This window comes from Thunnus thynnus, chromosome 7, assembly GCF_963924715.1.
Source record: "Thunnus thynnus chromosome 7, fThuThy2.1, whole genome shotgun sequence".
In the NCBI taxonomy this organism is placed as follows: Eukaryota; Metazoa; Chordata; class Actinopteri; order Scombriformes; family Scombridae; genus Thunnus; species Thunnus thynnus.
Genome location: NC_089523.1, coordinates 12,303,614 through 12,322,056, shown reverse-complemented (window position 1 = coordinate 12,322,056; position 18,443 = coordinate 12,303,614). Strand labels below are relative to the sequence as shown.

At 39.7% G+C, this 18,443-nt stretch overlaps 1 protein-coding gene across 1 annotated transcript in view; it reads right to left on the bottom strand.

Annotated features, from left to right (window-relative positions):
- The window catches only part of lekr1 (Leucine-, glutamate- and lysine-rich protein 1), an 85,187-nt gene that overhangs the window by 6,952 nt on the left and 59,792 nt on the right, over positions 1-18,443 (bottom strand). Inside the window, exons 9-11 of the mRNA XM_067594412.1 lie at positions 10,561-10,636; positions 6,630-6,794; positions 5,363-5,587 (exon numbers count right to left, since the gene is read on the bottom strand). Coding sequence (XP_067450513.1) covers positions 5,363-5,587; positions 6,630-6,794; positions 10,561-10,636 — 466 coding nt within the window. The remainder of the gene's footprint in view (positions 1-5,362; positions 5,588-6,629; positions 6,795-10,560; positions 10,637-18,443) is intronic.

Genomic DNA, 18,443 nt, shown 5'->3' with positions numbered 1-18,443 from the left:
TTTCTTCCATAATCACAAAACAGACTGAATTGGAGCGTGGGAGAACAGTTGGTGCTGGGAGGTCAACATGTGATACATTAAATTGTCTACAGAGAGATAAAGCCTCTCTCACTGAATCAAGTCTGATTAACACAAACTACAGCTCTCGTTACGTGACAGTCTGGCAGAAATAGAAAAGCTGCTCACTTTACATCCCGAGCACAAGTTTGAGGAAAAGAACTTCATAGCTTTCTCATGACTTTACATTCATTTAAACACTGCTCTCTGGCTCATTTAATCACAAACATGTGCCATTTGAATGGTTTCCATTATTATGACTATCTGCTGTATGATAACAAGACACATCCTAACATGGTCTGGTGACAAACTTCTGGAATTAAATTAAACAAATACTTAAAGGAAGATTCAGTCTGCACGGACTCTTAATGACATTTTACACCACACAAATTGTTAGAGGGCTGCTGTGGCTCAGGAGGTAGAGTGGGTCGTCCACTAATGGGCAAGATACTGAACCCCAAATTGCTCTCGATGGTTGCGCCAGCACCTTGCAAGGTAGCTTGCCGCCATCAGTGTGTGAACGTGTGTGTGAATGGGTGAGTGGGCAGAAGAAACATTGTGAATTGCTTTGGATAAAAGTGCTATATAAATGCAGCCATTTACCATTTATGTAAGACACTGGCTCTCATATTTGGCTCATATGTTCCTTCAAAGCAAAACAAAACAAAAATGCAGCAATGGTGGGATGTACAGATTTCACAGCAGCTTTCATAATAAATTGGATCATATTTTACATGCATCACGTTTAGAAACAAGATGCTTCAAAAGAAACATTTTCTCTTTTGAGTTCATTTTCAAACAAGCTAGTCATCAAGTGAAATTCTAACCATTTTCAGTTTGAGTAGAAAATGTTAAGTTTCCATTACATACTTGTCAGGGCTAACAGCAATGTGATCCACTTCTGTTGCCATTGCTCTGTATTGTTCATCATGTCATAAATCACACTTTCAGAACTGTGTCAAATGTTACATCGAGTCCTTTTGCTTTAGTCAGCTGAAATGACCAGATAGGCGAAACAAAAGTCAAAAGCAGTAAAAAGCGTGTTCTCCTGACTCAGCTGATTAATCAAAGGATGGGACATGATCTTGAGCTTTTAATAATATGACTACACAGTCCATTATTTTCACCAGTAATTCGGTCCTGGTCTGATATCTGACACTGTGTGAACAGCTCCTCCATGCTGGCATGCAGAATGATTACAGGATAAGGGATGAGCCAAAACATACAGTGTGTTTCTATAGAGGGAGTTCTGTGTGTGTTTGTGAAGGTGAAATACGTCTCTCTACTGCCAGGTGCTACAACATCGTACACTGTGATATCTGTCTGTCTGTCTGTCAGTCAGTGTGTGTACATATATCTCATGGGGTCCTCTGCACGTCAACATCTAGTCCCTCACTGTCGGAGAAATCCCCAGAGATGGAGAACATACAGTACATATTTGTGTACTCTGCGCTTTTTTTGCGTATGGTTTACTTTATATGAGTGTGTAATTGTCAACATATGTGCATGTGTTAATGGGTGCTTATAAGCCACAAGATCTATGTTCCATGTGCAGTGAGTCACGCCTTGTGCCATTGTATGTAATTATTATGAGACTGTGTGTCAGTTTGCACACATTTCCTTTATGTGTGTGTATATGCAAGACTTGGAGTGTGAGTCTCCTTCCTGCCTGTTTATGCAGGCATGTGTTAGATCCTGCATCTGTGTGTGTGTGTGTGTGTGCGTGTGGGGCTCCTAGTGAGAGCAGGATTACAGGGCTATTAGATGGAAGTCACACGCAGACCCACAGAGCCCCTGCTTTTAATCTAACACTGTAAACCACATTCCACTTGTAACACACACACACACATGTGCAAAAAACGCAGTCAAATGCCTGAAATCAGCACATACTGTATGTAGAGATGCTTATAGGCTTGCATTAAGAGGGACTTTGTGTACTCAAATCCTCACACATGCACACAAACCATGTAACATACAGATATACACTAGTGTTTGACCTTGAGAGTGTTGTGTGTGTTCAGTGTGTTGTGCGACCTCAGTGCTGTCAGTGGGAGGTTAAAGGTCAGGTGTCTTTTCCCCCAGACAGAGTGACCTTTTCCTCTTGTCCTGGTCCATCTGTAGCAAAAGCCAGAAAGGGAGGGGGGAGGGAGACAGAGTGAGACAAGAGGAGACGGGGAGGGGGGGGGGGGGGGGGGGGGGGGGGGACAGAGACAACACAAAGAAAGACTTTGGGTGGGGCAGACGGAAAAACAAAGAAAAGCAGTGAGAGAGGAGAGAGATTCGGACTGAGAGGGGTGGTGGTGGGGCACAATCAGAGTGTGTTTGGGTGTGTGTGAATGTGTAGTAAGTAATGCTTTACTAATTTCCAACTACATCTCTGTACTGCATCAGTATATAATGACATGCTTGGATAGGATTATATAACTTTTTTGTGAAGGTAATGCTGTTGCTTAAGAGATACAGAGTGAAAGTTAAACAAAATAACCACAATACTATTTCTTCACAATTTCTTAAAGACATTAAGCTACAATTCATAATTACGACATTATAGGGCTGTAACATAGGACTTGTTGCTTGAGGTGTCCTGTGAGATACAAAATTTGTGGACAAGTATAGAAAAATTGGCAAATGTGTCCTTTAAACACTGTGTACATAAGTATAATTCTATTTTTGTTCAGTTCAGTTGTTGTCATGTTGACCTGCTAATATCAGCACAAAGTAAGAACATTCATTTTCTCTTTTTGCATTATTTAAACTTGCGTTATTAGATTTTTCTTATTCAGTCTTATAATGACTCTTTATCACAAGAGACTGATTATTATTTTGTTGTCTTGAAAACGGACTGGGTGAAGGGTCACTGTTATGCTTCAGCACTTGATGATGAAAATGGCTGAAGGTTGCAACAGTATCTTGGCAACAAGAGCGATATCACAAGGTCATGATCAAAACCTGATTATCTCTCACCAGCACACACACGCACATGCACACACACGCGAGCGTACACACACACACACACACAATAAAACTTCTATAAAGAAAAGGATGATAAAAGCTTGGGTTTGAATTAGATAAGAACTGAGAGAGATCGTTAGAGACAGAACTGAAGAACAGAGTCAGAAGGCTAGGAATACAGATAAAGAAAGAAAGAAAGAAAGAACAAAGGTCATCTAAAAAGATTAGACTGTTTTAAAACCACGGGCAGAGCACAGCAAAAAGAAGAAGAAAAAAAACATTTGGCCCCTTTAAAATAGATGAGAAAGAGCAGAAAGGAAGGGGTGGAGGGGGAAGGAGCTGCTGTGCTGAAGATCCATGAATGACATAAAAGAGCATGTCAGCTGTGAAATTGGCATCAGGGCACCTTGAACTGGCTGAACTTATCTGGACAAGCACTCTGAGAGGGAGGCGGTTAAAGAGACAGTGGACGGACAAAAGAGGGGGGGGGGGCTGTTGGAGGGCTGTCGGACTGCAGCAGTACAAAGCTGGATGAGAGAGGAAGAGGAGAAAATGGGACGGGGGGTGATGAATGTATGATGAGAGGAGGCTAGGAGAGTGGTAACACTGACTTGACTTATCAGTGTCACCACTTTCCTCTAGACTTGGGATGGATGAAGATTGTTGATATGGGAGGGAAGAAGGAAACAAAGTTCAATTCAATTCAGACTTCATTAAGGACACAGATTATTAGGGATTCCACAGAAAAAAAGTTGTTTTAATCATAATATAATATAATATCACACTTTTTCAAATTACTGTACAAGGCCTCATCCAAAAAGCCAATCGTCCAATTTGATTGGTGAGTTTTCTGTGACATTGGTTTACTTGTTTATATGTGAACAATCCAAAGGCTTCAACTTTAAAACTGAACTATGTTTTTTTTTACCAAAAATTACTAAAAGAAACCCTGACTAGCCTGCAAAAAAAGCAGGTGGCCCAAAGTGGACAGCATAGCATGCTAACATAGTCACAATAACAATGCCGAAACCCTGATTTTAGTATGATGTTTTTACCATGTTAACCATCTTCAGTGTGTTAGCATGCTAACATTTGCCGATCATCACTTAACACAGAGTACAGCTGAAGATGATGGGAATGTTGGATCTGTTGTTATTTGGATTTAAACCAAAGTATTGGACAAATTACATTTTTGACCTGATGATGATGCTGGAAGAAAAGTCAGGAGATCATCAAAGTAATTTCAATTCACCTTGAGGGGAAAATTAATGTCTGTACCAACTTTATGGCAGCCCATCCAATAGTTTTTGAGACATTTCTTTTGGAGCCATAAATGTCATGCTCAAGGTGAGATAACCAAAGTCATGGGGATATGTTGTCTGGGCACCATGAATGACTGTGCAATATTTGGTGCCAATCCATCCAATAGCATTTTTTAGTCTGGACCAAAGTGGTGAGCCGATCGACCGTTCCTAGTGCCATGCCGCTAGCGTGGCTAAAACAGGTAATGGGTAAAAAAAACAATCTAGGAGAACTGAGAATTAAAAGCATATGAAAGTTGAGCTCGAGGGCAGAAAGGGAAACGTATCCTGAAAATGAGGTGTTACTGCTGTAGCTCGGTCAGACCGCTGACATGTGTCGTGACTGAAGCTTCAGACTGCTCCCCTCGAGACAGGCTCCCGCGTGTTAACACACACAAACACATACAGACAAAGAGATACACACACAACGTCTAGAACAGTCACTCTTCCTCGTCACTTTAGGACGCTTTTCCTTGTTCTTATTCATAAAATGTGTTTCCTCACTTTTTCCTACATTCACTCCCCGTCTCGCTTTCTTTTACACGCACACACACTGCTGCCTTCATTCCCTCCCTTCAGGCCCTTCATCTGTACGCCCCATCCTGCTTCCCTCTTTTTTTTTTCACTTATTATTTCACAATTTAATTCAGCTCCATTCGGATGGTGCTGAGACAGAAATCCATCACTGCGCACTCTGCTGCCAAAGCAAATATGAACTCTGTCTGTCTCCGTCTCTCTCCCTCTCCATCTTAAACTCTATCACTCTCTTCCCGTGCTGTGACCGCACTCGCACAAACACACGTTTGCTAAATTTAATCCAGTTCGGTTTAAATAGCGTTGGCACAGAAACACACCAGAACATACGTTATAAAGCAAATGCAAATCTTTCTTTGTGCTCACATGCGCAGTGTCACCTTTTCTGTCTTTCTTATTGTTGTGAGGACATTTGAACACACGCACACACACACACACACACACACACACACACACACACACACACACACACACACACACACACACACACACACACACACACACACACACACACACACCTCTTCTTCTAGTTTAGCATTCCTCTCAGTCATCTGCTGTAGTTCAGCTTTAGCTTGGCTCAGCTGTAGTGCCTCCTGCTGTTGGGAGCGCAGCAGGTCCTGGTGTATCTCCTCCTCTCTCCTCCTCCTCTCCTTGTCTTGTGTCCTCCTCTCTTCGTCCCTGCGCCTCCTCTCCTCCAGCTGCTCCTCTTGCAGCGCTCGTACCTCCCACTCTCTCTCCTCAAGCTGGACAGAAGAAAAAAAAAAATCATTTCATTCTGACTATTAAACTAGGCCTTATGTCAAAAACTATACAACAGATATAAACAACAAAGGAATTGGACTGTTTTGGATTTGCTCTTTGTGGTTTTGTTTATTAGTCATGCAAATGCTTTCAAACCTTCAGTTTTTACGATGACTCAGATTGGTTGCAAAGATTACACGGAAATTAAGATAACATGTATGTAACCTCATGCTCTACAGGAGGTGGGTGGGAGGTGAACTTGCAGTAACAGAAACAGTGGGAGCTAAAGGGGTTGAACTATTCTCTATTTTACTACACCATGGAAATTCAGTAACTGTCACAACCTGTCAGTCTATTTAAACTCCCCCCGGTGTTGGTTGTTACTCATTTTGTAAGCCAGTGTACTGTGGGTGGATCTGTATTTTAGGGTGTGTGGTAATATGCCTGTTCACCTAATGTATCACTGTTTTCTGTAGTTTCACCCTCACTGTCTGGATTTGAAGTCTGACAGTCTTTCTTCCTCTTTATCCTGCCGTCTTTACACAAAGACTATTAACCACGGTGTCAACACACTCTGAATATGTGTGTGTGTGTGTGTTTGTGTGTCAGAAGTAGAGTGTGTGTTCATATTGGTGATTCCAACGATGCTTAAGACATGGGGGTAAAGGGAGTAACCAAATACATACACATGCACAGAAATACGCATCATATACCGATAAAGTGGGAACCCCTGGTCTGAAATTCCTGGAAGTCACAGAAATAGGAAGGATGTATCGACAGATGGACATATAGAAAGATGAAGCAGCCAAAGGAAAAAACGCCAAGAAAGAAACCAAGAAAAAAAAAGCTACAAAAAAGACACACGGATATTCTCAGGGAAGTCCATGCTCATATTCTCTGCTACCTCAGAATGATCTTTCACCATGTCATCTACGGGAGAGGAAGGCATTCATGGAAGAATGACAAAAAGATGACAATTGAAAAAGGTTTATATCACTGTCATGTGATGTGACATCGTGCTGTGTTCAGTGGCCTGGTAAACACCTTCTGCTGGAGTTGTGTGCTGTCTCGCTGGTACTGCAGAAGCAACAACTGGCTCTTCTCTCTGTCAATCGTCAGCTCCAGCTCCACCTCCCTGCGATGCTCCTCCAGCTGCTCCCTCAGGTGCAATGCATTCTGGGTTCGCTCCTTCTCCAGGGCAGCAGCCAGCTATAAAACCAACGAATACAGAGAATCTATAGGACTATTGCACATGTAGTTTTGCTGTTTGACTTTGTGCTTTGATACTTTTGACCGTATAAAAATAGACTTTTTCCACATCACAAACACTAGTCTATATGTAGTGTGTGATGGAATCCCAGAGCAGAAACTCAGTCTACTCCACATCCTAAGGCTGATCTCTAATTCAGTCCTAAAAGAGCCAATAAAGTATTGATTTCTTCCTGACATAAACAGGAAGGAGGAAGGTCACATGAAGCTTTGTCACAAAGGTTAATGAGAAGCGTTGACACAAACATAGGGAGACAGCAGTGTCGTAACAATTTGCACTCACATAACTTGAAAATGGATCTAATGAAAATGTTTTCAAATTATAGCTGCCAGGAAACATTAAAAAAAATTGGCATTGCTCTCTAAACCTTTAAAGCATATTAGGGATTCTGCAAACACATTACAGAAGAAGTATTTCTCAGAAGAAACACTCTCACCCACAGTCTAACCTCTAAATGACACTTTTGATAAATGTGTTATTGTTCCATGTTGCGTTACATGTCATTGGCAGTGCACGCTCTAAATAGAAACAATTTGTTAACTCTTTTCATAATATATGAGGGGGATTTTGGCTATGCAAAGCCTTGTCACAGAATATAACAATGATAGCGGGGTGACTGGCCTTGTCCTCATGCTCCGACAGCCAAAAACTGAATTGTTATGGACATATAATGCTGGCTTTGGCTCTTATAAGTGTGGGGCCGAAGTTGCATGTGACATATTTTTAGTCAGGCTTGGTCAAGGCCACCTTGTTTTCTTTCCACCAGCGACTAGAGATCAGATAAACTGAATGTCAGTGCCATGGGCTGGGATCACTGTGGTTGTGAGTGTATGTTTATCTGTGCCGTTGCGGATTTATGCGTGCAAGTGTGAAAAAATCTAAATAGTGGCTGTGGGTGTCAAAGGGAGAAAAAAAAAAGACAGATTGGCGTGTGAAAATGTGTATATTTTAGCTTGTGTGTGCATGTGTATTATGCCCGTGGTTTTTGCGACTGTATGAAAGACTAAGATTGCGTGTGTTGGATCAAATGAGAAAACACCACTTCCTCTTTGCAGGGTGAATGTACGTGTGAGGAGCATGGGTGGTTTGTGTGTGTATATCCTCTCGTGTGTGTGTATGTACACAGCTGCTGTTTGTGTTTAAAAAGTGACCACTTCCTTTCCATGGGTATAAGCCCAAGTGAGGAGAGGAAGTCCAGAATGAACAATAACCTGTATGGACGTGTGTGTGGGAACCATCGTAACACATACAGTATATCTGTCAGCCTTTACTGGTTTATGTATCAGTGTGAGTGTGTGTGGTGTCTGCTGCCTGAGACATTTTCATACATGTCATATGTCATATTACTGTCATATATGTTTCATATATGGCAATTTTTTGGGATCCGAAGGCTCAGTAGTGCCATGTGTTAAAAATGCACACACTTGAAACATGTGCATAGAATAGAATAGAGTAGAATAAAATAGAATACAATGGGTCTAAGCTAATGCTCTAAATTTGTTTGGACAAGTTTTGTTCAGAGTTTCCGTTTGATCACTGTAACCAAAAATGCTTGATGACAGAGTAGGTTTTCGGTTATGTAATTTGTGGGGTTAAATGTGTTTTTTCAGCAGAATTGGGGTAGTGGTTAAGATCAAGCAGAAGTCAAGTGAAACATTGTGCTATAAGAGAACTGAACTGTAGAGATAGTGTAAGTACACTGGTGTCAGCATAGAAAATCAACCATCAACGCACGCCAATGTATGCAGTATTTCAACACATCTTGTTGATCTGGTTCACTGTATACAAGCTAAAGTGTATGCCAACATTTTGTTTTCTATTTTTTACTGATATTAAAGAGAATTACAAGCATTTTGCTATTTCAGGCAGAAACATGACGACAATTTTGCTTACAAATTATAGCAAAGTGGTTAAATTTGTGCTCTGATTGCAACATAAAAGGACTGTATTTTATTCTACACTATGCTATTTTTTTTTTTTAAGGGTGAAATTTCCTCTTTGTAGTGACGTGAAACAAAACCTCAGTGGTTCTTGCTGCCAGACAGTCAGACAGTGCATGAGAGACTGCTACACTGTTTGACTAATAAAAGACAGATCGCGTTTTTGTGTGTGTGTGTGTGTGTGTGTGTGTGTGTGAGGGGGGGGGGGGGGGGGGGGACAGAGAGTGAGTATTTAGTTTATCTGGTGTCAAACAGACTGGTGGTCTCATAATCTTCTCCACATTGTGTGTTTGTCAGGATCCTCCCTATTAAACTCCTCTGAACTGTGACAATGGCTTGGATGCTGTCCTACACGTCTATTTACTTCAACAGACTGGAACTAAATGTCTGCCAGTTGTAAACTGATATAGCCGCAGCCACTAAGCCTATGAGTAATGTTGAGATTGATGATGCGATTTGTTTGAGATCATCATACATAATTAAAACATTGCATCTATAGATCGTTTAACAAATATCCTATTACACCAGGCAAATACTGTGGATCATACTTGTGCAACTTTTGGTATATTTATTTCATGGGTACTTTAATTTTATTAGACTCTCTCAATTCTTTAACTGAAGGAAAATACTTTTCAGTGTGTAGTTTTGTGTGTCAAACTACATATTAGCACATTAGATTCCTTCTTAAAAACTTTATAATGAGCACATTTCCGATATACTGCCAAATTACACAACCCTTTCAAAGAAATGTCCTCAGAATTAACAGTTACACAATAGCTACCATTAGGAAAATATTGAAAAAATGTCCCAAGAATGACTGAAAGTAGGGGATTTGTAAAATAAAGTGTTGCTGAAATGAAGAAGACGTTCACCTATTATAACATAATAACATTATAACATGTCTGTTAAAGAATTTTTAAGAATTTTTGCAAATGAATCCAAATATATTGAATACTTATCAACTGAACCAACTTGATACTTTTTCAGTTTGTTTCTTTTAAGTTGTACCAAACTGCACCACCGTTTCTGTAAAATGTCCTAAAAATTAACCATTAAATACCTGTAAATTAAGGTTTTAAATATATTAGTATAAAATTAAGGGACCTCTAAAATAAAGCGTTACCCAACTTTTAGTTCATTATAGAGATGTCCTGGTCATGATTTGGTCTTTTCTCACAGCTGAAGAAAACAAACTCACAGGACTAGCAGAGACCAGGCTTTACACAGCTGATACTCCTGGATCACACCTGATCCTGATCCTATAAATTGGCTTGAGGTATCCCTACTGAGTTTGTTTGTTACTGTTAGTTTGTTTGTTATTGTTAGTGTGATTCAGGGTTCCTACACCTTTACTTAAATCAAATGTAAGCACTTTCAAGTATTTTCAAGGTGTATTTTCAAGCTTTACCAGCATCCTGGTATATATGTGTATATATATACTCAGAATGATCATTTCACTTCTTCATCACATTAAATCAGATGTTACTGCTATAAACTACCAAAGTTATGTTTAGTGAGAGCATTCTACAGAAGGGAAATGAAAAAGAAAACACAACAAAGTTTCAAGTTTCAAAACGTGTCATGGACCCAGTCATTTACTATGACAGTAATCCAAATACAGTTTCATAAAGTTTCAAGCACTTTATTCCAAATCCAAGCACTTTTCAAACGTTGAAAATACCACATTAAAACTGCACCTGAAGGAGCCCTGGTTATTGTCAAATCAGCAGTAATAGGCTTATTGTTAGTATCAGTAAAGAATCACCTTTGAGGCCAGTTGCTGTCTGTAGTCCTCCTCCATCTTGGTCAGAGCTTTGCCATGAGACTCTATCAATATCTCCCTGTAAACACACGCACACGAGAACAGAATATTCAGAACAATACACAATAAAAACTGAAGCATTCATCCATTCACTCATCTCATTTATAACTCTATATAATTTTCTATGAATCATTGCACCTTTCAGACTTAAGAGTTTATCTCTTTTAAATGAATCAGTAAACCACAAGCATCCACTGTGTAGTGGGAGGATAAATGTAGCATCAGGTCTACAGCAAGATCTGAAACCAAGTTCAGATAGCATCCGCCCTAGGACTAAATAACTAATTCACTTCCTTGATACAGCACAGAGTTCCATCTGTTTCTAAAACCATTACTGCTCTGCTGTAAATGCCTTTAAGATTCCCATATGAGACCAAATAACATGTTCACATGTCACTGGCTGCATTGGCCTCTGGAGTTTCATAAAGACATTCTGTGAACCCTGATGTAAAAGAAGACGAATAAAAAAAATACACAATCAGAGAAACCACTTGCACACAGGTTATAAAAATAACATGCAGTGACACAGGAAGACATGACATATGAGTTTTAACAGCAAGTGAAGTGAGTGTAAAATGCTCACACACACACACACACGTACAGATTCACACATGCGAGATTGCATTAACCATTTTTACACTGCAGCACTTTCTGCAGTTGAATGGATAAGTAAGTAAGCCAACATCACATCCATATCTGTCAAGATCCAAAAAGCTCTGATAATATTTACACATGCTTCTTTTTTGATGATCTTCTCAGTATGTCAGGTTGCATAAAGAATATTTAACAAGAGCACTCCCAACAGTCTCTGGAGGAAAAAGGGGGCGAAGAAAACAAACAGCTGAAGAAAAAAGAAAAACGAAAGAAGAAAAGAAAATGAGAGCATGAGAGAGATGGAGTTGAGATAAGTATAAAGGGTAAATTTGATCGATTTGTTGATCTTTTGTCCAAATATAATATGTCATTTCAGCAGCTGGTCTGGCTGATAAGATGTGAAGCAGCATAAATCTTAGTCCAGCCAGAGAAATGTTGAGTAACTGACCCTTTCTTGTAAATATTTATACAATAAAATTTGGCAGAAAAACGCTTCTGCTGAGAGAACTAATCCCCCCAAAACACACACATGAACTGTAATGTATAGGCAGCAAAGCTATATAAACAATTTATCTTAGCAAAGTTGCTGTTTTCAGTGTCTCAAATGTGATGATTTCATGCTTTTCTTTGTCATACCTAACAGTAAACTGAATATCTTTCAGTTTTGGATTGTTGGTCAGACGCAAACAAGACATTTGAAGACGTCACCTTTGACTCTGGGAACTTCTTGAACAGACATGTTTCACTATTTTCTGCCATCGATTGATTCATCGGGGAAACAAAATTGTTAGTTGCAGAGTAATAATAAGAACTGTCAGGGTTATATAGGCTGCCCTGTGCACCCCTAAAAGTATAACTGGATATTACAAGTTAGCTGGTAGTTGATCAGCTGATGAATCAAACAGCTGACACACTGATTCAGCATACACACACACACACGGACACACATATACAGTTCATAACGGCATAGGAACACGTCAAATCATACATCAAATACTCTGAAACAGCCTTGCACATTGCATTTATAGCATGCCGTGCACAGTGTGTGTGAGCTGATGTCTGTGTGTGTGTGTGTCGCATGTGTGCACACTTGTGCTGGACTCTGCAAGTATCTGATAGTGGACTAGATGATCTAAAGTATAATAAAGAGCAGCAGATACATTCCATCTCTTCCTAGTCGGGGCAGACACAATATTATTCACTCCACTGGCTCCGGCTAATAACATCAGTCTACTCACCACACACACAAACACACAAACACACACACACACACACACACAAAGAGAGAAACACAAAAATAGATGCAGACAGACAGTCATGCATGAACGCTCCCCAAGAGTTGCAAGTTTGATGCCAAGATCTTAGTCCTAAAGCTCATTTAAATGTATTCCAGACTTGTTAAGGATGGGATTGAGAGAGTAAATACGAGCTAAAAAAGAGCAGTAGCTATTAAACGAGTCTTATAAAACTACCTACCAGAGTAAATACTCTTCTTAGAGATATGATGGAAAGGTTATCATCATGTCGCATGTCCACCACTACATGATGTGACTGACATATAAACACTTTTCTCTCTCTCTCCGTGTCCAAAGCTGAGACTCTTCAGGGGTTCTGCAGTTAAGTCTTAGCTGGTTAAAAACCCCTGGATGTGAGGATTTAACAGTTTTATGAAGCTGAAGCATTTTTTTTTTTTTTAAAGGAAGCAAGTTGCTGATGCAAACAGTGTGCGTGTATCTCCGTGCGAGTTTGCTTGAGTGCTTGTGTCCCTCTTGTCAGATGTAATTCTGGTTTTGTGATTATCAAAAAAGCAGACCCCTTGGAAAGGTAGTACACAAGAAGTTCTAAAAAATCAACTTTGAGCCTGCGTGTGCACGTGTGTGTGTTGACATGTGTGTCTGTGCATGTGTGTGACCCCCCAGGGAGCGTGAGCGTGCAAATTCAGCCCTCAGAAGGAGGTCTGGGGGGATTACAAGAAGGAATGATGGGAAAATCTGGGAGCACTCTCTCATTCGCTCACACGCCAGGCTGCTTTTAAGGATAGGCGAGCGTATGTGTGTGTAGTGAGTGGTGTCTGTGTGTGTGTGTGTGTGTGTGTCTGTGTGTGCAGTGTGAGCGGCTGCTACCTCATCAAAAGGCACATTCCATTTTTCCGCTTCATGCTGATACAATCTTTGTGTGCAAACGCAGACAAAGAGGGCCGACTCAACTCCAAATGTTGTCCGATATTTACAGTGAAGCTCAAGGGCGATTTTCAGTCATTTTAATTGTGTATGAATCAACAATGTAGATCAACAGTTAACAGGAATCTCCGCTGACATCATCTCAGACATCCTCCACTTATTTTTTCAGGGACGCAACTCTCCACCTGGAAAGATGATTAAGATTTCAAAGTCAAGAGTCTTCTCACACTCACCCACGCCTTTCAAAGCAGGAACGAACTGCCTTGTAAAAAATTGACATATGAATTTACAGCAATAGCAATTTATGACAAGTGAATAAAAAAGGACTGAAAGACACAATAAAAGTAAAGACCCAGACAAGAATGATATAATACTTTCCACTCTGGAAAACAGGGAGAAAATACAGAAACAGAAGAGTGAAAAGGAGCTTTAAGAGAAGGGGAAACTTATCTATAGATGTGTTGTTGACATTAATCTTTTCAATACAATCATTTGCCCAATTGAGAAAAGCCTGAGGCTCTTTTCTGTATAGGGACGGACAAGAAGGGAGAGTTTTTGGGATCATCATTTCTGTCACGAAAACATTCCTCTGCTGCTTGAAACCACTTGAAACAAGTCCTCTCACATTTAACAGATGGATGAGGAACCGCACAGATACTCCTGACCTCTCTTGACATTTAAATCTTTTACTCTCTCCACTTTCTGCCACTTTCGCTCTGCCCCCCCCCCCTCCCCCCTTCTCCCTCCTCTTCTCCTCTCTCGCTCTGTCTCTCTGTTTTTAACTTTGTGTCAGTTATACTGAATCAAGGGCGAGCTGTCATGTTTCGTGCGTGTGTGTATGAGTGTGTGTAGATCGTGTGCAGCCTCTGTGACCCAGGCTGTGTGCATGCGAGAGCCAGACAGTGTGTGAAGTAACCACTGCAACCACAGTCACGGTCTCTAACCCTCCTCCCTCCTCCGACAAACCCTGCCTCCCACCTTCTCTCTCTCTCTCTCTCCTCCTTCCCTCCGCCCTTTCCTGCTTTTCTCTTTCCTCCTTTCTTTCCATCACTTCTTCCTTTCTCCCTGCATCCCCCCTATTCCCTCTTCCTGTCCTTCCCTCTCTTTCTTCTCCCAAAAATCCCTATTATCCCTATTGTCTGCTGAAAAATGGCCTTTTCACTGTCACTTAACTGGTTTTCATCAACATCTGCATTTCTACAAGATTCGTGACTGCAGGTCCAAGTCAACCAATAGACAAAGGGGAAACTCACAAATGATCCTTGTTATTCTGTTCTCATTGACCTTTGTCACTGATTTAGCTTTAATTGTATGTTTTGACGTATTAACTGTTCCACATTTTAAAAGCATCTGTTTAAGAGGACAATTTTTGCTCATAATTCGCCATTTACAGCGCTGACTAAATAATTATGTTAATTTATTCTTCACTTACACATTTTACTTTGCAATGGTCCTTTTTTAATTAAAAAAGTGTCAATTATTTTCCTTTAAAAACCAATATTTACAACTACATGTACTGTTTTAATCTCTTTATGTGTGAATTATCATTATCAACATCTGCATATTGACTGAATGACATTTGTTTGTTAACCTTACATATTCTAAATGATATAATGTTGGCATTTACTAATGTATGGGCATAGACAAGGAATAAAGCTACAGTAAATTGTCTCTTTCTGCACTGGAAAGTCTCAGATCTTCACTATGAAAAACCTTTTAACTCTATTTTATCACAGTTTAATAGGATGCACAATGGTATTGCATAAACGCATCCTTAAGGGCACAAAGATGGCGCTTGTTTCTGGTGAAATTGTGCAACAGAGGGGTTAGCGCAGGGCTATGTGCAGTGACAGGATGGCACAGAGAGTGAAGAGTGTGAACATTATAGCCGTGGTTAGGAGGGGACAAAAATGGAATCACATGAGATAAACAGAGGATGAGTGTCAGAGCATATAGAAGTGTTGTATGTATGCGTGTAAAAAAGGAACAGTGTGTCCTTTCATGGGTCGCTGGAGGTCAGTGGAAGTGGTCAAATCTCTCAACTTTAAAACAAAGACTTGGATGAAAAAACAAAAGGCGTCTTGGAATGTGTGTATGTGTGCGAATGCTTGCGGTGGGGACATAAAGTGAGTACACTCAAGTCAGTAATCCTGCCGTTTCCTCTCTGAGTCTCTGAATATCTGACACACATGCATACACACATTGACCATTAAGCCTCCAACAACTGAACCCAGTTCAGCTGAGGATGCCGCAGAGGAACACTCTTGGGTGTGTTTTTTTCTGAGGCTAGAAACCGAGGCTGGTGAAGGAAGCATTAACAATTCCGCAGTTGCACCAAGCCAATGATATTTATTCAATAATGAGATCAACTGGAAAAAATTAACTATTTCAGCCTGGAGGGCCTGCTTGCATTATTATGCTTTTAGAGCTGCCATTGAGTTGTAGCACTGCAACATTTGGGGAGTACTCTCACTAGAAACCTTATTATTGAAATTCAAAAAACAAAATGCTTAATTAGATGGTTATAATAAGATTCTTTTTACGCTCATTGAAAGGATTGTACCATATAATGATCAAATCAAGGAAAAAAATTTCCCAAATTACCTGCAATCCCTACCCATCACAAGACTTTGATTTTCATTATGCAACGTTCACTAACGTCTGCCAACAGACAAGAGAGGACATATAATTAGCAGTGCTACTGTGTGATGTTAATTATCTTCTTCATATATATAACACTCACATGGAAAGCTGGTGGGTAATCACAAGAATAAAAAATCATTGGTAACCCTCTTAACTCTCTGAACTGTGAGAAAAAAAATGTTTAAAAAAAAGTTTTAAAATTTTTTAAAATAATTGTAAAGAGTGCATCAGAAATACACCAACGGCCACAGTCAATAGTGACCCAAGTTTGTGTATATGTAATTCATAAAAAACAAATATAAATAAAGGAATGACTACAAATGAAAATTATGAAATAAATCTTAAAATTAAAACATAAAAAAATTTGAATGAAAAAACACACACATTGAGACACACACGCCAGAGACATCTGCATGGGATTGTAAACATGTCTGAGATGCCATAAAAAGAACAACAACAACAACAACAACAGAGCTAACACATCATTTTCTATATGTGTCTGTCTTGGATTTGGTGTCAGATTGAATCAGTGATTGTCAACGACTGGGCTCAGTACTGGTCTATGTAGTGTTCTCTATTGGCCTGCAGATATTATGAAATAATATACTATATTTCAGTATGGGCCAGTCAGGAATTTTTCTTTCTTGACTATGAGTCATGTTCATTGATTACTGCAGAGAGTCTGTTGAGCTGAGGGAGAAAGTCCTGCTGCTGGACTGGTGACTGGTGTGTGTATGTATGTGAATACACACTCAGTGCAGCTTTATCTCAGATGTCTTTAAAGACCTTCTGGTGTTAATATTTACTTGGACAATAGAGGTTGGTGCAGAGGAAATTGGTGAATTGTCTGTTTTAATAGAAATCTCTGGAAAGGTTCAGATTGACTGGAGTGTCCTGGGGTCACAGTCTGGTCACTTTGCTTGCTGGCATGATCTGGAGGTAATTAGCTGGTCCCATCGTCCCTGTTTTGCATTTCAGAAGCTTTAAACCTTGTAATTCTATCACCAGTGGAGGCTCTTGGTCTGAGACTGAACATCCAGTCCTGATGAACAGACCTCTGATGCTGATTGGTCCATTGGTGATTACATTTGACAAACAAGAGATCCTGTTGGGAACAAGGGATTTGTTGTAGGATTCTTGTGTTAAAGAGGAGAGTAGTTTTATTGTCTGGAGTCAGAGGTCAAGGGACAATGTGTTTTTCTTTGTGGGATTCTGGTTGGTGCTGCAATGAAGTCATAAGCAGCAGTTTGATATGTGATGAGTGTGCTCCTAACACTGAGGCCCACTTCTACACCTCCCAAGTCCTGCTTGGAGATAGATATGCTTAGAAGATACACATAAGGAATACTCCTTCTAATCTAGACATATACAGTATATGTGTTTGTTTATGGGACATTACTGTAAACTATAATCTTCAGCATTGTGTTGACCTCTTAGGTACTGCACAGAAATACACAAGGAGGGAATACTCATTCCAACATCTTGCATAAGAGGGCTTGTTTGTTTTTACAGGATCTAAAAAAATCCCCCAGTTTATATTATAAACTATGAACCTCACTACAACTGCATATTGCTGCTACTGGGACAAAAAAAATGTTTCATTATAACGAGAAACTTTTCTCATTAAACAAAATACTTTCATGATATAATGGCACACTTTTCTCATTATCACTGGATACTTAATGATTCTGATTTAATGAGAAATGCTTCTTATTATAACAACATATCACATTTTCTTGTTATACCATAAAACTTTCTTGTTATTTCACAAAATGAATGTATGTCATTAAAACAAACTTTTCTCATTATAACATAAGTTGGTAAGTTGTTATGACAAGAAACTTCCATGTGTTTCTGAAACAAGAAAAAGATCCAGTCAATACCTAAAGACACGATACTGTAGCCTACATTGGCTAGAAAAAGTGAAGATTACTGGTTCATATGGTTTGATTAAGTTTTATTTCATGCTTTTTTCATGCTGTAGCCTATGGAGCAATCATATATCATGATTGATTAATCATATAACATGATTGATCTATATGTCAGAATGGTTTCATGCATTAAGTTATTGCTGTGCGCTGCTTTCCTATTGTTCTGTGCACCTATATGTAATTATATGTGGATATGATGTCAGATTAAATCAATGATTGTCAACGACTGGGCTCAGTACTGGTCTGTGTAGTGTTCTCTACTGGCCTGCAGATATTATGAAATAATATACTATATTTCAGTATGGGCCAGTCAGGAATTTTTCTTTCTTGACTATGAGTCATGTTCATTGATTACCGCAGAGAGTCTGTTGAGCTGAGGGAGAAAGTCCTGCTGCTGGACTGGTGACTGGTGTGTGTATGTATGTGAATACACACTCAGTGCAGCTTTATCTCAGATGTCTTTAAAGACCTTCTGGTG